The 26,927-nt window shown below is 36.5% G+C and overlaps 1 protein-coding gene across 2 annotated transcripts in view; it reads right to left on the bottom strand.

The window, feature by feature from the left end:
* The window catches only part of CUL3 (cullin 3), a 95,283-nt gene that overhangs the window by 54,770 nt on the left and 13,586 nt on the right, over positions 1-26,927 (bottom strand). For both annotated transcript variants that reach the window (XM_035006997.1, XM_035006998.1), the window contains exon 2: positions 20,064-20,261. In XM_035006997.1, coding sequence (XP_034862888.1) covers positions 20,064-20,261 — 198 coding nt within the window. The remainder of the gene's footprint in view (positions 1-20,063; positions 20,262-26,927) is intronic.

Raw genomic sequence — 26,927 nt, 5'->3', positions numbered from 1 at the left:
TCTCTCTCTCTCTCTCACTCTCTCAAATAAATAAATAAAATCTTAAAAAAAAAAAAAGAAAAAGAAACATTTTAAACTATAATATAACCTAAATAGAGATAACTAACAAATGTGTTGTATAGTCCAGACCCATCTCCTGATCTCCAGAATCATAAAGCAACCTCCTGGGCATTTCTCAACCCTCCAACAACCTAACATCACAGTCAAAATAAAATCCTAAATATTTATAAGGAACTACAGGGCCCCAGAGAACTGGCCCCAGGCTACTGCTCCAACTAAATTTCCTACTACACCTCCCCTTCCCCATCTTTGTAGAATGGCTGAAAATGTTGATTTTGGAATCAAACTACTGGGCTCAACTCCAGCTGCCTGACGAGCTGTGTCACCCTGGGTAAATTATTTCATGTCTGTGCCTCAGTTTCCTTACATGTGAAACAGTATCCATTTCGTAGAACGTTGTAAGGGCTAAATGAACACTAGTGACACACTCAGAACAGTGTCTGGCACTCAGTCAACACTCACTGAGCATAAACTATTACCTCAGGATGCTCCGGCTACCGTGGAGCTGCGTCCAGCAACTGTGTTCTACCCTTTCTTCTGCACGTTTCACACAGCTTACGCCCCCATTTTTTCTGCCCAAGTTTCACTTCCAGAGAGGTCTTTCTTGACCACCCTATTTCAAACAACAACTTCTATACCCACTCTTCACCCTACACTAATTTTTCCTCACAGTACTTGTCACTGCCTCCTGTTTTGCGTATTTATTCACTTACTGTTCCACTCACTAAAATGCAAGATCCACAGCAGCAGGGATTTTGTCTTTTCCACGTGTGCTTCCCACACCTAGAACAGCACCTGGCATCTAGAAGACCCTTTACTTCTTTCATCCTACCCTCCAAAACCATGATCCACCACCAACATGCTAAGCTTTTTCAGGATACCTATCTCTGCACATCACGTTGCCTTGAGTCTGAAATGCCTTCCTAATGCAATCCTGCTAAGACCACTCAGGCTTCAGGAATTCCTTTCCAGAGTCTACAAGCATATTGCCACCTTCTCCAATAAGAGGCTCCTGACTACTACTACTACTTCCTGCTATGCTATCTGTCCAATGGTATGACTACTGACTAAAAAACAGAATTCAGACTCTGGTTCTATCTTTATCATGAAGAAGCAGTTTGTCCTCTAAGTTCCCAGAACACTTGGGGACTATACTGCCAACCTCTCTAATTATTCCAACCCACCCAATCCTCCATGGTCTAGCTCAACTCTTAATTCCAGCCTAACCAGACATGTTCTAGCTCCAAACACCTGTAGTAGTGACTAAACATTTTAGGTTGGGGAGAATCTGAAGTCATGGTGTTTTGTGAGAAACAAATTATTTAATATGTGTGTTGAGTATATAGATATCTATAAACTTGAATTATAAACAGTAAATAAAGTGTCACTGCATATTAGCACTAGTATAAACGAGTATAAACAAGTGGTTGCAAGTGCCAAAGACTGGAAAAAAAAAACCAAAAAAACACAAAACACACTATTCCCAACAAATGAGAGAATAAATTCAAACTGAGAAAACTGTATCTAATTTTTCTTATATATTAGAGGAAAAACAGCTGTTAAGAGATTTTAGTGATGAAACAGTATGTCTGTTGTACTAAACGTGTAGTATGAAAACCACTAGTCTATACCACATAATTATATATAATCTTTTGTTCATGAGACTAATAAGCTCCTTGACTTCAAAATACGTCACCCATAAATATGTTGACTATATCAAAAGTGATAAACACTCATGTAGGTTCGTAGACAGTACTGTGTTAAATACTTTTTGTAAAGTGGATACTAAGTCATTTATTCCAACTCGTTAAGTCTGGCACTTGTCAGATGCAAATTCCCATGACAGCTTAACACTAAAAAACCCCCTACAAACTGAAAATATGCCTATTTATAAAATTCCTCACCAATCTTCATATTCTTTCAGTGAACCACTGAATTTTGAGTAGCAATTAAATTAATGACAATACCTGAGAAACTGTACTACATGAAAAAAATATATTCTGAACATCAGAATATCTAGCAATTAATTATTCTTAAGGATTTAAGTGAACTTCTGTATACCATTCTATTATAAAGTCAAGTTACATGTTAACAAAGTCACCCTAATTTTGGAAAGCAAAAATGTACTTGGTATATCTGTTAGATGAATGAAAAACTGACCACTTAAATTTTTAAAAGTTACAAAAGAAGACATGTGTCCTAAAATTACTGATCTATATACACTTTAAAATATCTCAAGTATTTATGTAATATTTATACTTACACCAGCCTTTCAACAAAATAAAAATGTGATCAACTAGCACAATGTGTCATAAACGATAAAACTGCTTTATTTGCATACTTCCAAAACATTATCCTGACAAATCAATAACAATGAATTTTACTTAGCAGAAAATAGCTGCTATTAATTTTGTTATATTTAGTTTGATTTTTACTGTTGAAGTTAGATGTGGTTGGTCATGGATCAGCTTTGGCCAATGACTTAAGCAGAAATGACACATCATTTTTACATAATGTAAACTTTACCATCTCAGTAATTTTTAAGTGTAAAATTCAGTGGTATTAAATACATTCACAACAATTAACCTCTATCACAGGACATGGAAGTTCTAAGAGGTGCCCCAGAAGATCTCCTGCTTGTCAGACATACTGTTATATTTATTTTTGAGTGATTATGCACACACACACAGACATAGGACTGTAAGACATAAAATAAATGCTTTAGATAAACTTGCTGCCTTCTCCTCTAACTATTCAGATCACTCTATGAACAAATAATTCTTCCCCTAATGCTGCCTCAGAGAACTGTCCTTCTACTCTGATACATGAAGAGTGAACAAGTATTTGTTCAAATATACATAATAAAAGGTAGGAATGAGATGAAAATTCAACCTTTATGAAGATTAAAATGGACTTTTTAAGAGGTAAGGTTGCATATAAACCAAAAACACATTAAGTGGGGGATAAAAAGATTTAACCCTTATTTTACAAACTGTTAACAGAACACAGAAAATTTGGAATTGGGGTCAGTTTGTGTGTGAGTAACATTGTTAATCTCACACCCTAATAACCACCATTAGTTTTTGCATAAGCAAAGGCAAACAGGAAGAGACCCTGCGAGAGAGGTTGTACCAGTACCAAAGGGGGCCCGCAGATCAGGTTTATCCAGCATTATTACATAAGAAAAGCTACGAAAAAGTCACCCAGGTGAAGAGCTGGAATTTGAAGGGCAAAACAAGGAGAAACAAGCAATAAAGCCATGGAAATTGAGAGTAGGATGAGACCAGCTGTGACAACGAGGCTAAAATGAGTAGTTGAAAACTTATGGCTTGTTCACGGCACTTAGCCTTGCACAAAGCAAGGTACAGACAGTAGTCAAGAGCAGTAGATCATGAACCTGGCAGAGAATTAGAATCACTTGGAGAGCAACAGATTTTGCTCAAGAGAATGAGATGACAAGACACAGACTGAGAGAAAATATTTGCAAAAGGTGTATCTGGTAAAGGACTGTTACTCAATATATACAAGGAATTAATAAAACTCACCAAGAAAACCCAATCTAAAATATTGGCAAAAGACCTGCCCACCTCACCAAAAAAGACAGCCAGGTGGCAAATAAGCACACTGAAAGATGTCCAACATCTGATTAAGAAATTGCAAACTGAGGGGCGCCTGTCTGACTCAGTCTGTAGAGTGTGCAACTCTTGATCTTGGGGTTGTATGCTGGAGCCCTACGTTGGGTGTAGAGATTACTTAAAAATAAAATCTTTAAAAAGAAAGAAAGAAAGAAATTGCAAATTAAAACAATGGGATACCCTTACACTCTTATTAGAATAGCCAAAATCCAAAACACTGACTACACCAAATGCTGCTGAGGATGTAGCAAACAAGCACTTCTGCTCACTGCCGGCAGGAATGCAAAATGATACACAGCCACTTGGAGGACAGTTTGGTAGTTTCTTACAAAACCACATGTACTCCTACCACACGATCCAGCAATTAGGCTCCTTGCTATAAATACCAAAGGAGTTGACAACTTATGTCCAAACACCCTACACTCACATGTTTATAGCTTTATTCATAATTGCCGAAACTTGGAAGCAACCAAAATTTCCTTCAGTAGGTGAAACAATAAACTGTGGTACATACAGACAACAGAATATTATTCAGCACTAAAAAGACATGATCCATTATGCCATGAGAAGAAATGGAGGCACCATAAGTGCGTATTACCAAGTGAAAGAACACAATCTGAAAAGGCTACTACCTACCATATCATTCCAACATTCCGGAAAGGGCAAAACTAAAGAGACTATAAAAAGATCAAAAGAAGAAAAAGATCAGGTGCTAGGAGTTAGGGTGGAGGGAAAGATGAATAGAAAGAGCACAGAGGATTTTTAGGGGAATGCAACTATTCCGTATGGTACTACAATAGTGGATACATTTCATTATACATTCATTAAAAATATACAGAATGTACAACACCAAGAGTGACCCCTAACGTAAACTATGGAGTTTGGGTGATAATGATAAGTCATTGTAACAAATGTACCCCTCTGGTATGGGATGCTGATAGTGGGGGAGGCAGTGGAAATACGGGACATGACTGTACCTTCTCCTCAATTCTGCTATGAATCTAAAACTGATTTAAAAAATAAAGTCTATTAAAAAAAAAAAAAGATTTTGGGGCTGACCCAAGACCAAGAAAAGACCATCTCTTTTTTTAAAGCTACCCAGGTGATTCTCATACAACAGCCAGGATTAGGAAACCACCAGTTTAAGAGCCACACACCAGCCATTTCTGTTCCTTCCCTTTGCAGAATTTCTTCAACACAAGTATGTTTTTGTATAGTTGTAATAATATTGATACAATTCTGAATCCTGATTTTTTTAAAGAACGATCAACATTCAACATTAACCTCTGCTTTAGGAGAAAAATATCTACTTATAAAGTTTCAAGGCAGAACAGCAATTCAAAGAAAAAGATTCTATTAGAATAAAATATAGGAAGAAAAAGTCATCTGAGATTTTAAGCAACTACCAACATAACACCAAAAGCATGATCTGTAAGAGGAAAAATATAGTAAAATGGACCTCATCAGGATCAAAAACTTCTGTTTTGCAGACACTGTTAAAACAATAAATAAACAAGCTACAGACTGGGAGAAAATATCAAATTATCTGTATCCAGAATCTCTCTCTCTCTATAGATATAAAAACTCTTACAATTCAGTAAAGAAAGCAAACAATTAAGAAATGGGCAAAAGACTTGAACAGACACTTCACCGAAGAGGTTATATAAAGGCAGTTTTACACATGAAAAGATGTCCAACAACACTAGCCATTAAGGAAATGAAAATTTTAAAAATGAGATACTACTACACATCCATTATAATAGCTAAAATAAAATATACTGACAATACCAAGTGCTGACAAAGAAGCCAAGCAAACTAGAACTCTTCTTAGACATTGCTAGTGAGAATGCAAAACGGCACAGCCCTAGAGGAAAACAGTCTGGCATATGACCTAGCAATCCCACTCCTAGGTATTTATCCTCGAGAAATGAAAACTTACATTCACACAAAACCTAGGAATGTTCGCAGCAGCTCTCTTCATAATCACAAAAAACTACATACAATCCAAAACTCATTCAACAAGTAAACAGGTAAATGGTTATGTAAATGGTAATACATTCATACAATAGAATGTATCATTCAGCAATAAAAAAGGAACAAACTACCAATACATACAACACCTTGGCTCAATCTCAAAATAATTATGCTGAATGAAAGACGTCTGTCTAAAAAGGTTACAGACTGTATTACTCCATTTACATGACATTCTTGAGAAAACAAAACCAGTGACAGAATAGACCAGTGGTTGCCAAATCTTGGGGTAGGAGGAGGATGTGACTATAAAGGGAAAACAGGGAGTCCTCTGTGGTAATTTTCTGTACTAATTATGACAGCATTTACATTAATCTATACACATGGGCTAAAATTTACAGAACTCTATATGAAAATAAAAGGCTAATTCTATTGATAGAGACTTTTTAAAGCTCACAACAATTATGATTCTCAAGTTGGGCCGTTTTATTATTATATATCATAAACTTAAGCTAGGATGCCACAATGTTCATTCTTAAAAGCAACTTGAGGGGTTTTGGTGGCTCAGTTGGTTAAGCATCTGCCTTCGGCTCAGGTCGATCCCGGGGTCCCACGACTGAGTCCAGGGACAGACGAGCTCCCTGCTCAGTGGGGATCTGCTTCTCTAGCTCCCTCTGCCCCTCCTCCCAGCTCGTACTCTCTCCCGCGCTCTAATAAATAAAATCTTAAAAAAAAAAAAAGGCAACTTGAATGCCAAACAGTGGAAGAATTGTTAATTACTTCAGGAGTGTCAACTTATGAATGACTCTGGAATAATTCAAATTGGCATACTACAGTCCTCATTTCTGTGAACACAACTTTCCCTGTCCTTTTTTTTTTTTTTTTAAAGATTTTATTTATTTATTTGCTAGAGAGAGAGAGCATAGGCGAGAGAGAGTGAGCGAGAGTACAAGCAGGGGGAGCTGCAGGCAGAGGGAGAAGCAGGCTCCCTGCTAAGCAGGGAGCCTGATGCGGGACTCGATCCCAGGACCCTGGGATCATGACCTGAGCTGAAGGCAGCCGCTTAACCGACTGAGCCACCCAGGTGTCCCTTCCCTGTCCTTTTAATTACATTCTCAGCAAAGATTAAAGTGGAATTACTAAGTCAAAAGAAAAGGTTTATTTTTCAACATTGTGATAAAATCTGCTCACTGATAATGTCCAAGTTGCAAGAAACACATCTTCAAATCAATCAAATTACTGGCAAAAGGAAGAGGAGAATAGAAAGGAGGATGACAAGAGAGGCCAGTAGGCATAAGCATGCCTAAGACCTACAAGCTCCCAGTCTTTGCCCTTGAGTTTTCTTATCCAAATATCTTAATGGACTGACAAGGAGGCCAACCCTGCCAGAAGCTCTTGGCTGGATGGAAAGTCAAAAGACATTAATAATTGGCACAGTCTCTCCCACCACCCCCGCCACCAACACACACAATTAAACCATTAATTACAATTTTTTTTCACTCTCTAAGTTTCAATGCCTGGGCAAAATCCCAGCCTAATTAAATGTTTAGGTAACACAAAGAAATTCACTGGCTAAAACTAATTATAAAGATTTTAGCTCTAAAGTCCACTGAAACTAGTAATGAGCCATATAATTAATAACGATATGGACTACAGAAAATTAATGACTTCTTTCTTAAAAAGTCTCAAAACTCAGGACAATATTTAATTCAAATACAGACAAATCTCTGAAGTACATAAATAATGTATTTAGCATTATTTTGCACCGAAATACACAGTGTATTAAAAAACACAAAGTGGGTCATGAATAACATGGAGCACATGCCAATTATACGTAAAACATTTACAAAATACCACAGAGAAACTAAAACTTTAAAAGGTGTAATCTCCTAGAAATCTGTAGTATTTTAACAATCACTCAAAATTAAAACAATCAAGTTAGTATTTGAAGACAACTTTCCAGGGCAATTACTAACTAGGACTTTGAATAAGTTAGTTAACCTATCTGGTCTGTAAGCTCCTCTTACCCGTATACATCACTGGGGTTCACTAGAACAATGGCATTCACATCCTGCTCCACTAAGATGTCTTAGTACTACTGCAGGGCAGGCTCCATTTTCCCTGAGTAAATTTGATTTATATTAGTTTTGTGGGATTTAAAAAGTGGCATTTTCCATTGTTTGAAAAAAAAAACTAAGAGCCACAGGATGTCTGCTAAGTACCTTTCTGTCTCTAAATTCTGAAACAAATACTGCTTATTTCATCTGACTAAACTATTTACATAAATATGCAACATTTACATGATCAAAAATAGCACTTAAGTTCCCACTTACATCTGAATTTTTTCAGGGTCCCAACACATGTGATCTGGGGGGGTGTCACTTTACAAATTTTACCAGTTATGTAAACCCTGTTTTTCTAAGGAATGTCATTAAAGAGTTATTATTGAAGAGCTCAAAAAACTTTCATCACATCAGAGTGATGTGACATAAACTTGTCAATAAAAGTGGCTACCTACAGAAGTCAATCTCCATGGAAGCCAAACCATGGAGCACAGAAGACATCTCTCCTAATCTGACATAAATAGTTTTTAAAAAGCTCCACAGCTCTTCCCTTTCTCCTGAGAACTCTTGATTTATTTTTTTTTTAATATTTTATTTATTCATTTGAGACAGAGAGATAAGAGAAAGAGAGCATGAGCAGGGGGAGAGGCAGAGGGAGAGGAAGAAGCACACTCCCCACTGAGCCAGGAGCCCAATGTGGGGCTCGATCCCAGGACCCTGGGATCATGATCTGAGCCTAAGGCAGACGCTTAACCATCTAAGCCACCCAGGTGCCCCGAGAACTCTTGATTTAAAAGATTAAAAAGAAATAGTGTAATATTTTGCTATTTTTAGGTAACAGTCATATATAGTGAATAGTGGCAGCACAGGAGTGCAGATGCTGAAAAGCTTGCCTGCCTGATGCAAACCACAGATCCAACACTTGGTAAATATATAACCACCAGTAACTTCTTTGTGTATTAAGTTTTTACAAAAGAGGAATAATAACAACACCTACTTCTAGGAGCTGTTGTGTGGATAAAATGAGTTAATACACAAATAATGCTTACAACAGGGCCCAGCCCACAGTAAACATAGCAGTTGCTACAACCATAATACTCCTGGTATTACATATTCATATTATTATCACATAAATATTTGATCTTGCTACTCTATAAGTGTGGTCCACAGAACAGGATCATGTTCAAGACTGTCATCATCATCACCACCACCACCTTGCAGCTTGTTAGAAACACACAATCTTGGGTCCTAGGTCAGTCCTACTGAATCAGGATCTGCACTCCCAAGTGCCTTAGATTTTGAGAAACATGTTAACACAAAATATATATACATACATATGCTTACACACTTTATACAGTACTTCCTAAGCTCTCAATTTCCACTTGATTCTTGCTTTCCTTTCTTCTAAAAAACAGAAATTTCTCCATTAACTGGAAGGAATCCTTTTACTCTATAAAGTTGAGTTTGTCAAGCAGCTAACATCCTATTATCTGTATATTCAATATAAATTTGGTGAACAGATATTGGTCTCTCTCATAATACATAACAACCTTAAGATTTTTGTATTTCAAAGCAAATTTCTACTAAGCTGAGGAGCATTAATCTTAACTTTTGTAGATATCTTAAACCTTCCAAGAATTCACTAATGACAAGAGATTCCTGAATGATATAAAATTCACTGCCCTCTTGATATTTTCTAGACTGACAGTATTATTTCTCATTATTTTCACTAACTTTTAGAAAAAAAGGTGGCAGTCTCAATCAGAGGAATCATACCACTATCACTGACAAAAGAGTAAAATAGCTACTACAGGGAAAACTTGCTTCTTGATTGTTGTCAGAAGATTCTTCTGTAAGTAATTTTACTGACATATATATACTCAGTAATGTAAGTTTAAGCATTTTACAAAGAGCACACTACTTGTAATTTCAACATAAAGTTCATTCCTAGTGGCAATATTTCCCCATTCACTCTGTAAGTATCCAAAATGAAGCTCTTAATTTAAAAGAATACATAAAAATCTTTCTTCAAACTGTCAATTCAGATACTTAATGATTACTTCCAACAAGCAAAGCAGGGTGCTAGCCACAATGGAGGATAGAAAATGCATTCAGCCACTTTACAATTTCTATGGGGTAAGGGAGAAAAGAGGAGCCTAATACTAGCATTCATATGACCTTAATACAAAGTAGAATACAATGAATAGCACTAGAGAATCATGAGGCTCAAAGCAGGGGCACACAGTGAGAATTACGACAACGTATTTTTATAATTTCATGCATAAAGAATATCTGCTACATGTTAAAGCAAGTAAGAAATCATATAAATTTGGCATCACTTTAAAAAAAAAGTTCAAATATTAACTTAAAAAGAAAAGTTAGTAAAATCAGGATTTCTCTAGGAGTACAAAGTAGTGCCATGAAAACCAGTAGCTTTTTACCTAATGGTTGGAAAACCAAAACAAAGTAGTATACCATAGAAGGACATGGATTATCTATCACTTGTATTACATTCACAATGGTTAAGATAAAAGATATACATTAAAAGCCATTATAGCATTAGTACCATAATTAAACTTTGGACAAGGCCACTGACAGAATACGCAGTAAAACATACACAAAACATGGCAATATGGCAATTAGTCTTTTTGTTCTCTTGATTAACATGAGGGAAGAAAAACCCCAAAGTTCCACAGGACCACACGATCTGGCTCCCAGCAGACAGACAGACTCATCTCAAAAAATGAGAGATAATGTAGCCCAAAATTTTCACTGTGCTTTTAAATGGTGAAATATACTCAGCTTTAACAGGGTTTGGATTCGGCAATTAACTTGGGTAGGTAGAAGCACATTTGGAAGACAAAACAGAATTTGGCAGCTGGTGAATATAAAGCATGGTTTCCATTTGACTGCTAGTATTCTCTGGGATTCATTTCAATAGACAATTATTGAGTGCCAACTACATGAAGGAGCAGGAGGAAAAAAGATGAGTAAGACAGGTCCTAGGTTGGTCACTTGCTTTTTTGTAAATATTAAGAGAACATTACTAGAAAATACAACAGAAAACAAGATAGAAAGGGGTATCCGCCCTCACAGTGCTTACAGTCTACACAACAATTTAAGGGGGAATAGCTGATATTTACCACATGTGTGAATTTATCAAATAAAGTAACACCTTAAGCTTGGCTCTCCCCAACATCATTTCTCTTCCAATCCTTTTAAAGTAGAAGCTACTCAATTTCTTACGCCCCTCCTATCCCACGGTTGCCATCTTCCTGACTCTCTAATAATCTCTATCCCCTACATTATCCCCCCCAAATCTCTTCCTCTTTGGGGATTACTCTATTCATATTCAAGTCACTCTTCCAAATCATATTCATTAAACTCAGACAGAGCCTTCCTCCTGTCATCACCCTAAGCAACTCCAATATTCAGTGTAATAGGTTCTGTTTCCTTCAACAACTTAAAGTTAGAAAAAAAGGACAAGATGGCAGGAGAATGAAAGATATGCGACAATGAAGCACTGAAGATGGCATGCCTACTAATCTTCAGTCAGTCTCTTTTGAAGACTTAAAAAACCAATGGCTCCCACCACCTACAGGATAAAACCCAAATCCCCTATAATGTTTTTCAAAATCTAGTCCAACCAACTTTACCACTCTCATTCCCAACAAATGTATTTGAAGCCTTTTATATTCCACCTACACTGATCTTACCTGACTGTGCTCATGCCTACCTGCCTTTTTTACTCATGCCATTTTCTTGACTATCTTTTGCCTTTGTTCACATGATGAATCTTTAATAATCCTTTAAGGCTTATCAAAAGTGACCTCCTCTTTCTACTTTGCCCTGAATTCCTCAAGCAAAACAATTCTCCTTCAAATCTGATTACCTCACTAAAATTGGAAGATTCTTGCTGACAGGCATAGTGTCTTATTATTTTTTGGTAGATGAAACACAAGAGATTCAGTATCTGTGGGCCTCTGAACTGAATCTGTCTTTGCTAACAAAAATTTTATTCCTGAGTGTTTCTATCAACGTCCTTTTATAATTCACTGCAATCATTATATTTATATTTTGTACTTAAATGCCATTAAAAAAAAAAAAAACAACACTCTAGAGTCATTCACATTTGCCTAGAAAGGAAAAGCACTAAAAAAGCTTTATTATATAAGCTATTAAGTAACTGGCTTACAAAATAGTCCAGAGCTTACCAAGAATACCAACTTTATTTCCACATGCAATCAGTACCCTCACAGAAACACTTTAATTTACTGGTGAATAAACATAATATTTAAAATTCTGGCTCTTCTCTTTCTCACTTCAAAAATGGGAGAAAAATCAATATACTGAAAAAAACAGTTTACACAGAGACATCATTTTCAGCAAATGAAACTCTACATAAAAAAATAAGCAATAGGGTGTTATTTCACAAAAAGACTTCAGTTTACCACACAAACAAAACAAAAAAACCTCAAACAAGAAAGCCAATTAAAAATTCAAACTATTCCTCAAAGCTTCAGTTTCTCTACCTGTAAAACAAAGTGCTTAGAATTGATCAGATTACTAGGCACAGATTCAAGTGCTTAAGTCTAAAACATAAGTTCCCCAAAGGCAGGGACCTTTGACATAATGCAAATGCTTATTAGACCAGTGCCTGGAACGTAAGAGGTCCTCGACGGGAAGTTTTCTAAATGAATGAAAAGTCAGCAGGATCAAGCTCCCTTATTCTGCCTTCCACCCAAAGTAAGAGATTATCTGAAGTAACAGGATATATGGATAGAAAGACTTTTTTTTTTTCCATTGTGTGGATATAATTCCACTTATTCACAATTAGTGAACATTGTTTTCAGCCTTTTTTAAAGCATTTACGTACAATGCTACAATAAATATTAGTATAAATACTTTTTATATACATATTTAAACATATCTACAGGATGAATTCTTTTTTATTTATCTTTCAGGTTTTTATTTAAATTCCAGTTAATGTATAGTGTAATATTAGTTTCAGGAGAATTTAGTGATTCATCACTTACATGTAACACCCAGTGCTCATAAAAAGACTTTAAAAACCACTTAAATGTTCTTTTTAGCAAGAAGCTGTTTCTAAGTAGAGCTAAAAAGTCAACATCTTTTTTATTCAAACTTTCACAGAATTAGCTCATTTATGAGGTTACCATATTAATTATTACAGAGTAATAATTTGAGAGAGAAAATTAAGCGTAAGGCAAATGTAAGAGACCTATTAAGCATCACAAAACTGGAATAAAGTTCTTGCCACATTAAAACCAAAGGAAGTTTCTCCCGATTTTAAGAAACAATTAAAAATGGAAGTGTTTTTATTCTAAATATGTATTATGGCACAGGAAAGGACAACAGTAAACTTTAAAAAACTATAATCTTCCTAAGTCTTAAAAAAAACAAAATTATCAAGATACATAACCATTATATAATTTTAAAGCTCATTTAGGTTAATAAAACCAATCCCAATCTCATTTATAAATTAATAATCTGAAGTCCAGAAAAGTCTAGTAATTTGTTCAAGACTGGTAGTAGCAGAATTAGGCCTAAAAAAGTCCAGTTCTCCCCACTTTCTACCCAGTACTTTTTCCACTGCAGCTACTTTTAAATTATTATTAAACATGAAGTGTTCATCAGTGGATAGAAGAGGTAAAAGCAAGTCCTCAGTTACTTTACTATGAGCTTAAAGACTCTGTCAAGTTTAAATCCCAAACAGGAATCTTTTAAAAGAGGACTCCAAAAAAACCGAACAGGACCCTTTAAATATCTTAAAATTTTGTCAGTTACACCTCAATAAAGCCAATGGGGGGGGGGGGGGAGGAGATGGCGGGGGAGATGGCTCCACCCTTACCTGACCCTACTCACAAGTAACAGAACTGAATGGTACTACGTTTAAATTTAAAATGGTCTTTAGCCATTACACACACACACAAACACATAGAGACAAAACGGTTATGAAAACCACAGCTCTGAGGTCAGAGCTGGATCTGGTCATTTTTCAGTTTCCATTGCAATCCTCAAATCTACCTAAAATGTTTTAATTCCTCGGGATTAAATTCCTCATTTCTCTTTTCTGTGTGACTTCATCTATATGCTCACAATTTCCAAACTTACATTTCCTGTCCAAATTTCTCAGACAACTAGATTTGCATATCCAATTTCACTGGCATCTTAAAATTAACCTGTTCAAACAGAGCTCCTTTTTCTACCCCAAACCTGTATTAAAAAAATGGAACACCTTGTTGCCCAAGAACCAAAAACCTAGGAGTCCTCTTGGATTCTTCCTCATTTCCTACAACCAATCTATTCAGAAGTAATCTCTCTACATTCAAAGTATCCTGAATCTGAAATCTTCTATCCCCACTGTCACTACACTGGTATAAATCACCCCTACCACTCACCTGAATTACTGGGTTATTCCTTCCTACTCCCCTCACTTCAACTCTTGGGTCCTCTAAATTTATGCATCACACAGCAACCCGAGTAAGATTTTAAAAATCTACATCAGATCATGTCACTGTCTTGTTTAAAATTCTTGAATGGTTTCTTAATGTACATATAATTAAGTAGGAAGCCCTTATACCATGGTTTCAATGACTTGCTCTTCAAACCTCATCTTGGTCCCATTCTTCCCCACTGCCAATACTTAATTCCCCATTCACGACAGGCTTTGTTTTCAATTTCTCTATTCCAGGGACTGGCAAAGCATGGCCTGCTGTCTTTTTACAATAAAGTTGTATTGGAAAACTGCCACATTCATTCATTACATATGGTCTATTGCTCCTGTGGCGCTGCAACAGGAGAGAGTTGAGGAACTGCCGACAGAATGTATGGCTCAGGAAGCTGAAAATATTGACGATCTGGTCCTGTAAAGAAAAAATGTTCTACAGCCATCCCCTTTGCCTGGAATGCTCTTCTCATGAGCACTTTACTCATGAGCACCTTCTCATTCGTCAAGTCCCCTCTTACTCAAAGAGTCCTTTCTTGGCCTATGTAGTTGCCCGCATCGTTTTTCTCTATCACTGTATCCTGTTTTCTTCACCATGTTTCATAACTAAACATTTGTTTACTTGTTTAACTGTTCTATGACTGCAGGGGTCAAATGCATTCCAACATATTTTTTATACCTAAGTCAGAGACTGGCAAATAACATACTTTTGAATGTTGAATTATGTAATAAGAAGTCTTATATGGGTATTTTTGAGGCTTTGACAAAATGATCTATAATTTAAAAACCCTTAAAACTAGAAAGTAGAACTTTTTTCCTCCAGTATAACCACGCTTTTATTTATAGAAACAAATGTTAAAGAGAAGATAATCCCTGTAAATTCTGAAATGTTTTCATATTTACCAAAATGAGATTTTTTAATTTTTCTTTCTTATGGAGAGGCACAAGGGCCATATCACACTCTAAGTTTTGCTTTGTGGTCTAGAGAAATTCACTGAATTCCTTTGGGTCCTTTGTTCCTCAAAGGGAACATTCTTCTAGAGGTAGGAAGAATATACTACCAAGTTAAGAGAAAAGCATTCAGCTTTTTTATACCTGCTTCAATTTTGTGAACTCACTTCTAAAGCCAACAATCAGCTTCCTTCATCTCAGAGAAGTTCCTCCATTCATCTGCCCTGATAGTTTGTGCCATTCTGCTTTACAAAAGATCTTCCTCAGATGTTTACTATTCTCATCTTGCAACCAGGGTACTAGCAACGACTCTGCATAAAAATTGCATTTCATTTGAATCGCTCAACGTGAAAAACTAGGTCCTGGCTGCCTATATACCACAGCACTAAAATGTTCACTTCAGTAGAAAATAACTTTGCTTTGAAAAAAGTATTATTGCTTACGTAGTTCAGGACAGTGCTAAAAGCACAGTGAAGACAACAACAACAAAAAACCCTTGATGATTAGACCACAGAGTAAGGCTTTCCGAACCACAAAAAGGAATACACTGTGAGACTGAAGACGTGTTACTTTCATACCACAGAACCCTGAACCTGAACCATTCTCTCACCTAGTCAGAAAGTGCAATGTACAAACTGGCAATAATTATGCAAACTACACTTCTGCACATTTGGTAGAAAAAACTGAGACTTCCTACATCAGGGCACATTTAGGCCACTGTATAATGGCTCTGCCTGTCAGTTAACAAATTTCTTTGGGCTGTGTCCCCTTCATACAGTAGTACTCTATTTGTATGGTTATTAAAAGTTTTCGTAAGAGTAAGAATGAAGTAAGATAAATGGAAAACACAAAAATGAAAGCATAGATACTAGCAAAGCTTAAAAAACTTAATTCAACTGAAATAAGGAAATCAATCATTAGATATACTGGTATTGGTACATTTCCTAGCCAGAAATTGACTAGTTTAAACTGGTCAAATGAGCATTTGTGAAAGAAAAAATTAAAGAACATTTTCAGATGCTGGTGATGAGTGACTAATGCCTACGTAACAGAAATAAAAAGAATTTAGTGTATATAATTTCTTTAGCACAATTAACTTGAATACATGTTCTCTGCAACATATTATAGGGAACTGCCTATATTTTGAAATAAGAGTTAACCTGAGATATGGGACCACTTTAAGCAACTCACAAATATGCTGAAGCTCTTATAGTTACCATAGAATTATTGTTCACATGACTTCAATTTCTACCTAACCATGTTTCAGAGTCCAAAAATCACTTAAACACTGACTTCCCAATCTGGTCTCCCCTCCTTTCCTCACTTTTTGGATGAGCCAATTCTCAACACAGCACATAACTACAGATGTTTTTTCTGCATCTGTGCCCAAGCTGCAAAGCAAAGCTTCTAAAAACAAACAAAAAAGGCAAATCACACATTCAGGCCAACTCCTACTGAGCTATCTTTTTCCTCACTTGCCAATTCCTATTCCCAAGAAGGGCTACTCCAAGTCTCTTCATCTCATTTTCAGAAGATGCATGGCTTAATTATTAATTTGTAATAGTTTTAGAACTAAAGAATCTCAGGAGATATTACTGCTAGCTCCTTCATTTTAATTATAAATAAACCAAGAACTAGAATTTAAAGGACTACAGCTTTAAAAACACTGAGCCAATTTACTCGAAGCCTCTCCTGCACCCTCAATTTCATCGTGTTTATTGCATCTTGATCCATTCCTTATGCCTCAGGAGCAGATCTACAGAGGAGTCAAGGACTCAGACTGAAACCACACTGCCCGAATACTGTTCCAGCTAGGCCACTTACTACCTATGTGCATCTAAACAAATCACTAAATTCTCTGTGCCTTGGTTTCTCCACTTGTAAAAGAGAATAGTCATATCCGGCTCATTAGGTTGTGACCACTAACACAGATAAAAGCACTGGAACTGAACCTAGCACACAGAAATGCTAAATAATAGTTGTGGGTGGCGCCTGGGTGGCTCAGTTGATTAAGCGACTGCCTTCGGCTCAGGTCATGAGCCCAGGGTCCTGGGATGGAGTCCCGCATCTGGCTCCCTGCTCCTCGGAGAGCCTGCTTCTCTCTCCCTCTCCCCCTGCTTGCACGCTCTGTCAAATAAGTAAATAAAATCTTAAAAAAAAAAAAAAAAAGAGTTAGTTGTGACCACTACCATCATTCATTATAGAACCTCTGGCAAATGAGAGCATGCCTTTATTCTACCTTTACTTCTCTGTTCTCAATTCCGTACTCTCTCCATATCCAAGAACTCAGTTGCTCCAATCATCTCTCCTTCAATAGTTTTAAGCAAAACTCTTACACTCGCATTTCTTCCTTCTTTTGATGCCAAGTTTCTTAAATTAGTATTCTTCATTTCCCACACTTACATACCATAGTTTGCTTTTGAAGATTCATCCTTTGGCTCTAGGATTTTTGTTCTCTGAACTCCAATACTTCTTCCTCAGTGTACATGCTACCAAACATCCAGTCTTGATCTTCAGTTTGAGTTCCTGCTCAAGCCCTAAACCTGTGTATCTCTATACACAGGGTATTTCTAGGTGAGCATTTTATGATGATCTCAAACTCAATTTCCCTCACATATAAAATGATTTTGAAGGTACCTTCCAACTGTAAAAATCTCCAATATTATCTAAAACAGTATCTGTCATCTCCTCTATCCATTCATGTCTAGCCTATCACTTTACTCAAATTTTTCCAGGTCCTCCCCAGCTCCTAGCAAACACCCTCCCAATTCTACATTTATATCATTTTTATCCTAATCTTCTTAAAATATTCTGTCACATTATCATCCACTTAAAAACCTCCAATAAACTTCTACTGTTAATTAAGCCCAAATTCCTTAGCTTGGCATTCAAGTTTTTCTCCAGTCTGTTCCCAAACCACCTTTATATTAGAATCCACTAATCCCCATAAATTATTATATACCTCAATCAAACTCTATTTACCACCTAAGTGATCTGCCATCTTGGAATGCCTTCCACATTGTTCCCTTATATCCCAAATGTGTCATGGCTCAGTTCAATCTGATACTTTCCCATTTAATCTTACAGCCCAGGATAATCTCTCCCTCATTGGAATTCCTAAGCCTTTTATTGCCTATTCAATTCATTTGCCACTTAATTATACAATGCCTTACACTATGAGCTAAAGGTCTGCATCATCTCTCACATCACAGTACAAACAAGGGATATCATATCTCTGTATACCCACTGTATTTTCCTAGAAAGCTGTGCAGAGTAGGCACTAAAGAAACTGTTGGTTGCATGAAGAACACAATCACCTTGCTTCATGAGATACTAGCTACCTGCTCCTGTAATCCCATGTAAGAGAAAGAAATTATGGAAGGAATAGTAGAAATAGAAAGTAACTATTTTGTAACCACCACAGTAATAATGATTCATGCAAGAATCATCAATGGATGCTAGAACCATCACATGAAAGTTTCTTGGGGAACAGGATATTTATACAGTCTCAAAATATATCTGAACAAATTACTTATGAATTACAAAGGGAAAAAAGGTACCTTCACAGTGGAGAAATCTGGCGGACACCAAGTGATCAAAGTTAACATCACCAATAATGGGATAAACTGACATCATGTGCCTCCTGATGTGATGCACTGAGGACACAACATCACTTATGTATTATTCCTGCCAAAAATGCATAACCTGAAACTAGTCATGAGGAAACAATCAGACAAACCAAAAACCGAGGGACAATCTACAAAACAACTGACCTATACTCTTCAAAAATGTCAATGTGCTGAAAGACAAGAAGCTGAGGAACTGAGTGTGTGATCCTGGATTGGCTCCTGGATCAGAAAACAAACTGCTATAAAGGACATCACTGCTACACAGGACAACTGATGAATTTGAATGTGGACTATATTAGGTAACAGTATTATATTAATGTTAAACTGCCTGATTTTGAACATCAGTCTTTGGTTGAGACAATTTCCTTGTTCTTAAGAGAAACATCCCAAAGTATTTGAGGGTAAATGAATTTAAAACTTGTTCTCTAATTCTTCAGCAATAATAGTAATATCAGTAATAGTAATAATAACAAGGATCAATAGAAAGATTAGCAAAAATGTGGCAAAATGTTAACAACTGGTGAATCTACAATACAAGAGATCATTGTACTATTTGGTATAACTTTTCCATTTTTTTCAAAATAAAATTTAAAAGAAACGAACACCCTAATACCACACAAAAACTTTGAGAAGTTTTTATTTATCTGTGGTATTTTACATTTTATCTGACAATCTTAAAGCAAGAAATACTTGCAATAGAAGAGTTTGCTCTATATAAACATTTATTTTAAAAAAGCAAAAACATATTTTTAGAACCAAAGAAATATTTTATAATTTTAATAGCCCAACACTAATTTATCTTTTTTTAAAAAAACTTCACACTTACTATAAAACTCAGTTAAAATAATGTCAATTTCAACTGGTGTAAATTCCTAGACAGTATTTTTTTAAACAATGTAGTTTTATTATTTTCAAATATACAGAGAAAGTAGAGAAAGATAAAATGGACTGACTGGTTAAGCATTTTAAGGAAAAAGTAATCATCTGTAATTCATACATTAATAAACAAGCATTTGTAAACTAATGAAAGTTTGTTTACTTAATTATGATTACAGAGAATGTATTTATATTATAAATCACAAACTTCATCTTCCCTCAATTATCAAAAATTGTTACTTAGCTGATTATAAGTTTTGAGTGAGATTTTATAATATAGCCATTAATTACTATTTCTATAGGCTTCCTGGAGCCTTTAAAACTAATATTTCTAGTCAAAGTACAAGACAGTATATAAAGGATTTTCTAGATTCCATATAATTAGCAATAGTCCTTTAAAGTTGGATACCTTATTTATGAGATGTTCGGTAACAACTTCTCTTAGTCCAGTGTAGAGCTTTTCTCCATGTTTATGCAAAACCATTGTATAAGCATTTCTATAGAGCTCCTCAAAACTAAGACCACTGTTATTCTTACGCTGGATTTCTTGAATTGCATTTTTCAGAAGGTCCCAAATGCTGTTTACATATTTTTCATCCATGGTCATCTGTAATATCCAAGAGAGAAAAAGAGACAAAAAAAAAACACCAATGGTTGAAAATCTTTCTTTATTTGTCCATATAGTAATTATCTTATTATATGGCTATGATTATAAATCTGCATGACTTATAAGGATGTTAACAGTCTGTTTTAACAAAAATAAAGGGATACATCTAAGAATCGTTTTTAGAGCTTACAGAGCAATTTTTTAAAAATCCCTTAAGACCTCCCTCCTTTCTTATATGCATTAAAACCCTCCAATTTAAATGAAATCATAATCCCCGATGTTAATACTTGCTTTAGCCAAAAGTGTAAGGCACCCTTTTCCTTAATTTATTTAGAAGAATACAAGCTCAGAGAGAAACCCTGAAGAAAGACTTCCATGATTTAAAAAATAATTTAGGGGGTGCCTGGGTGTCACAGTCGGTTAAGCCTCTGACTCTTGGTTTCAACTCAGGTCGTGATCTCAGGGTAGTGATATCGAGCCCCATGTCATGACGGCTCCACAGTCAGCACGGAGTCTGCTTAGGTTTCTCTCTCGCTCTCCCTCTGTCCCTCTCCCCGTCCTACCCATGCTCTTTCTTTAAAAAAAAAAAAAAAAAGAAGAAAAGAAAAAATGAGGACACGAACACTATTTTTCTCTCCTAAAGATTTACAGAGCTCCTTAGCAAATTAAAGATTGGAAGAAGACCTGCAATTAAAAACAAAACAAACCAAAAAACCTCACATTTTCTGTTTAACCCATTCTTATTTTCTTCCTTTCCCAGTTTAGATTCCATAGTCCATCATTTGTAGCTACCTTGTATACACCCATGAATCACCTGCCCCTCTCCCCACCAAAATACTTGCCATTCTAAACCCCATCTACCCACCTACACTTCACATGCACCCACGTGTGTAGCTCAAAGTAAATGAATCACACACATACACCCATATTCAATATGTCTCAGTTTAAATTCATAACCACTAACCACAGTGGGCCCTGGGTACAACCCCATAATCCTACATTCTAGACTACGGACTCTACATTCCTAGGTGATTTTACATCATCTCCTCCTTCCTCACTCTAGGATAATGACTTTTTTCCTGTTCCACTGAGAAAACAGAAACAACCTGAAGACACACTGTACAAACTCCAAGCATATCCACCAATCTATATGATTATGTATCAATATATTATTCTAATGTTCTTGTGCTCAAAGTACCAAGTCCAAGTTCTTATACTCAAATTACAGACCGGGACCAGAAACATAGGCATCATCAAGGACTTACTAGAAATGCAGAATTTCAGGCTCCACCTGTACCTATAGAACTATGATCTGCATTGTGACCCCAGGTGATACCTATACAGAATGAAGTTTAGATCCATCCCAACTCACCTTTTCAAGGACCTCCCTTTATCAATCTCCCTTCTCAGCATCATCACATTCTTTTCTCTCTGCTAGACAATTTCCAACCACATTCAAAATCATCAGTTTCCCATCCTAAAAACAAATCCTCACAAACCCACCATTTCTCCAGTACCATCCAATCTCTGTCTTTTCCATTTACAGTAAAATCACAGGCCTTGAGACAGTAAGGCTTTCATCTCTACTGTTTCACTGAAACTATTCAGGTCACCGGTGACTTCCATCTTGCTAAATCTAAATGGTCAGTCTTAGTTCTCATCATTCTTGACCTATCTGGCAGCAACTGAAAGAGCTTATCACCCCTACTCCTTGAAACAGATTCCACAGTTGCCTTCCAAGCACTACAATCTCTTGTTTTTCTTCCCATTCCTCTAGTTCCTATTTGTCAGTCTGCTTACAAGTTCTTTCTCCTCACAGCAACCTCCAAACCTGAACTTCTTTGTCTAGCCACAACTCAGTTTTCAGGTGAAGCTGATTTCATCTATGCTCATGGCTTAAGTTAACCTCAGTATTTATTTACTCTGTTTGGCCCTCTCCCCTTGATACCAGAGTCCTATACTCAGCCATGTTTTCACTTGAATACCTACTAGGCATCTCAAACTTACCAAGACCGAAACAGAAATCCTAATCTTTGCCCTTAAGTCTGCCCAGCAGTCTTCTCCAAATGAGCAAACATCCACTCCATCCTTCCAGTTGCTAAGGCCAAAAAAACTTGTAATCCCCTTTATTCCCTCACCTTGATTCTAATCCAACAGGAAATTCTGTTGTCTCTACCTCCAAAATGTACCCAGAATCTAACTCCTACTCACCTCTTCCACTACTACTAGCCTTGTCCAAACCACCATCATCAATCAGAGTATTTGAACAGCCCCCTAACTGGTCTGTTTCTGCTCCTGGCCCACTATCGTAGAACAACCAGTGACCTTCTAAAAACATAAATCATGTTATTCTTCTGCTTACAACCCTCATGTGACTTTTAATTTCTCTTGGAGTTAAAGTCAAAGTCCCTATACAAACTACAAAATGTTATTCAATCTGATAATCTGACTTCATCTATTCTTCCTCCTTGCTCACTGCTCTAGCCACACCAGACTCTCTTTGCTATTCTTTGGAATATGTCAAACAGGTTTGTTTCAAGGTGTTTGTATTTGCTACTCTCTGTGTCACTCAAATATTCTTCCCTCAGGTATCTGCATGGCTCCTTCACTTTATCAACCTCAGCTTTAACTTCACACTCCCTTTAAAATAGCAGTCTCCTCCTACTAGTCACCCCCAAATTCCAACCCCACAGTCCTTATTTTTTTTTCCTTATTTCATTTCTTGGCCTCCCTCCTCCCATCCAAATGTCAGCTCCATGAAGGCAGGAATTTCTTTCACTGAGGAATCCCTCAGCCACTGAAGTAATACATGGCATATAACAGACATTCATACTTGCTGATGGAATGATTTCCTGCTAATCTATAACTAGGAAGCTGTTATTACGCCACATAAAACTCACATGTTCTGCACTCACAACCTGGGAAACATGGCAACAATTATTCATCAGCTTCACACCTACTTGTGACCTGGAATGGACAGAAATTATTGAGTGGAATCCTCTCCAAAGAGAGTAGGAAGAAACTTTTGAAGGTGATGAATATGTTTACTGCATATATTATGGTGATGGCTTCACAAGTGAATACTTACCTCCAAACTCATCAAGTTGCATATGTTAAATATGTACAGATTTTGCATGTCAATCAAACCTCAATAAAGTGGTTAACGAAAAAAAACCACACTCCTTCCAAGCTATGTCCAATGGGTATGAATGTGAAAGAGTAAGGAATATAGATAGGCAAAATAGTTCTTTCAGTTACCCTAGCAGTAAAATATCAGTTCAACCCTCATAGAGGATTCTTAAGCAGATGACTCAAACAGAGCCTTATTTTCTCATCTTTTCTGGAGTGCTTAAAAGGAATTCTGTAAAAGAACAACTTCTTTTTTATTACTTAAATCTTATTCAAATCCCAGGTCTAGTAGAGACTTCTCTGAAACGGCCTTAAGAGAATTTATCCCTAGGTCGAAACTGCGATTTTTATTAGATATCCTGATACACAGGATACCATCCATATAAAATACTTTAAATAAGATGTAGCTGTTCATAAGTTTTCACAAATAAAAGATACAAGTCCACATGACAATGATGGCCTCAAGTATTCCATATACAGAGATTATAAAAAAGCAGACTAAGACACCATCTCTCAACATTAAATACTGAACATATAAAGCAGAACATTCAGAACAATTCCAGAGAAAGACCAAAGTTAATGTGGACTATAAACCCCAGGGGTAACTATACTGTGAATAGTTGAGCAAAACTTCAAATGATCTTTTCAGGCTCTATAAAATAAGATCCCATGAAAGCTAGAAAATGTACAAAAAGGTCCCTAACCTGTCATGAATTACTAAATTTTCTATTAGAAACTGAAGAATTTAAAAAACATAAACCAAGAGACTTCAAATATTGTAGAAATACCCTTACATTATAATAAATCATTTCTCACATATATAAATCAAGAGTTGTCTTATAATCCAAGATTCTACGTACTACTCTTCTCAGTATTCATGCTTTACAGAGTAGAGATGGAGCCACAGTACAACAATGTTTAAGTATAAAAATTTTCAAGTAAATGAAAAAATAGACCCAGAGACATTACATGATTTACCCCAAATCTAAGAGCAGAGATTAGAATTTATATATCCCCAAATCTAGTCCAAACCGCTGGACTCACATTCCATTCCACTGTGCTAATATGGTATAGTAATATCACAGTGTGAGTCACTGATTATCTTGGTAAACATAGAGTGGTATATTAGTAGAGAACAAAAGCCCTTGGTTGGTGTCATGGCTTTGCTAAATTAACAGGCCAAGTGACCTTGGGCAAATTACTCGACTCTTCAAAATCTTTATTTCCTCACTTGTAAAGTAGATTTAACAACAGTTATCTATCTCAGGGCACTATCCTGAAGATTAAATAAGAGTGTCAGTAGAATTTAACCCAGCCCAGGGCACAGCACAATCCCTCACACGTCGACTAAAGAAAGTGTCCAATGATAGAATATCTGAACTGTCATCTATGGGCATCAACCATCAGAAAGAAAAAAATAACTTTTTAAGCTTAATAAAAAAACAGATATGAGCTAAAACAAAAGTACCTTACAAGTACAAGTCTGCTAAATACAAGTCAGTATAATGTAGCCTTCTTTTGGAAACACTATTCCCTACAATTCCTAACTCCTATTCTTCCAGTGCCATTTAAAACATTTTAATCCCCAGAGCTGTCCTTAGCTCTTTTCACCCTACACTGGGTCACTATGTATTTCCATCCATTATCATGGTTACAATTACTACCCATACATCTTAAGTTCTAAAATTTACAAGACACCAGATTAGCAAGGCATTCCGGAGCCTCCTAAAACTGTACACAAAATTTTGCAAATAGAACGTGTGCATTTCTTCTTCCTGGATGAGGAGTCCTAAACTCTTATCAGATCTGGTTCACATCTCAAAGAATAAATTACTGTCTTATATGTTAATTGCTCCCAAATCTGTACTGCCAGCCCAGATGTGCCCCTTAAGTCTAAAACTACCATATTCAACTGACTGCTGGACATCTCAAACCAAATGTTCTAGGATCAAACTTATCAGGTCCAAAATCCCTGTTAAACTGATCCTCCAAACACACACACATATCTTCCTTCTGTATTCTCTAATCACAAGCCACCTAGTTATACATGCTAGAAGCCTATGCTTTAACTTTTCTTCTTTCGTCTCTCATCCCCTTTTCATTCAATCAAGTGCTGCCAACAGCAGGCCTAAAATACTTCTCAAATATGTTCCCATTCTTTCATCCTGCATACTATTGTCCTAAAACCTGCATCTAGATCACCATGACAGCCTTCCAACTATCATGAACTCCAATAACCTCTTAAAATCTATCTTCCTCAGAATCACCATTTAAAAAATAAACATGAGCATTGTAGCCCTGTTCAAAACCTAACTCTCATTACCAGGAGTGGAAGGATGTACTTCAAAACTATTCAAAATGTAGTCTATGCCTACTTCTCTAATTTCACTTACTATTCTCACTTAACTACTACCTTACATTTATTCCCTGACAACATTCAATCAATGGTTATTCCCATCCAATGACACACCTCCCCCTCATTCACCACCCTCCCTCATCTTCTTAAAGCCCCTTCCTCGGCCTCTTCTTCATCCAATTCTTTACATAGCCTCTGAACACAGCTCATATGTCGTATCTTCCAGAAATCCTTCCCTGACCTGCTCAAGCAAAGTGGACTCCTTCTCAGTGCCTTTTTTTTTTTTTTTTAAAGATTGTATTTATTTATTTGACAGAGAGAGACACAGCGAGAGAGGGAACACAAGCAGGGGGAGTGGGAGAGGGAGAAGCAGGCTTCCCGCTGAGCAGGGAGCCCAATGCAGGGCTCGATCCCCGAACACTGGGATCATGACCTGAGCCGAAGGCAGACACTTAACGACTGAGCCACCCAGGCGCCCACTTCTCAGCGCTTTCATAACTCTCAGGTCGTATCTATCACTTCATACTGATTCATAATTATCTGTGCATCTTTTTCCTCCACTAGACTAAGAGATACTAAAGGGGTTATGCATTTTTCTTTAATGTAATTAGATGGCCATACACAAATGGCTAGTGAATGAATATTGCTTTACCTATATTATATTAATGCAATTTTGAATCTTTGAATTAGTAAGCACAAAGATATGGAAAATATTTTAATGTGCTTATCTACAGCATTTAGTATTACAGGAAGTATTTAATTATTTTAAAATTACTTTAATCAAATGTCCTTTTCAAATAGAACACAATAACATGCAAGCAACAGACTCTTAAATTTCATATTTCTTTTTTTTTTTTTAAAGATTTTTTTATTTTTTATTTGACATAGCAAGAGAGAGCACAAGCAGGAAGAGCAGCAGAGGGAGAAGCAGGCTCCCTGCTGAGGAAGGAGCCCAATGTGGGACTCGATCCCAGGACCCTGGGTTCATGACCTGAGCAGAAGGCAGACGCTTAACCAACTGAGCCACCCAGGCATCCCTTAAATTTAATTTTTCAAGTAGTATTTTCAGATTTTCCTATTCACTTAACTGCTTAGTCATTAATTTTATTAATAAATGTTAACTAGGAGAAAAATCATAGGCAGAAAAGGCCCTTCAGGAAAGGATCCGTAAGCTACAATCT

This window comes from Mirounga leonina, unplaced genomic scaffold (genome assembly GCF_011800145.1).
Source record: "Mirounga leonina isolate KUSES-001 unplaced genomic scaffold, KU_Mleo_1.0 Mir_151, whole genome shotgun sequence".
Taxonomy (NCBI): Eukaryota; Metazoa; Chordata; class Mammalia; order Carnivora; family Phocidae; genus Mirounga; species Mirounga leonina.
The sequence above is the reverse complement of the archived record's forward strand: the minus strand, read 5'-3'. Positions and strand labels throughout refer to the sequence as shown.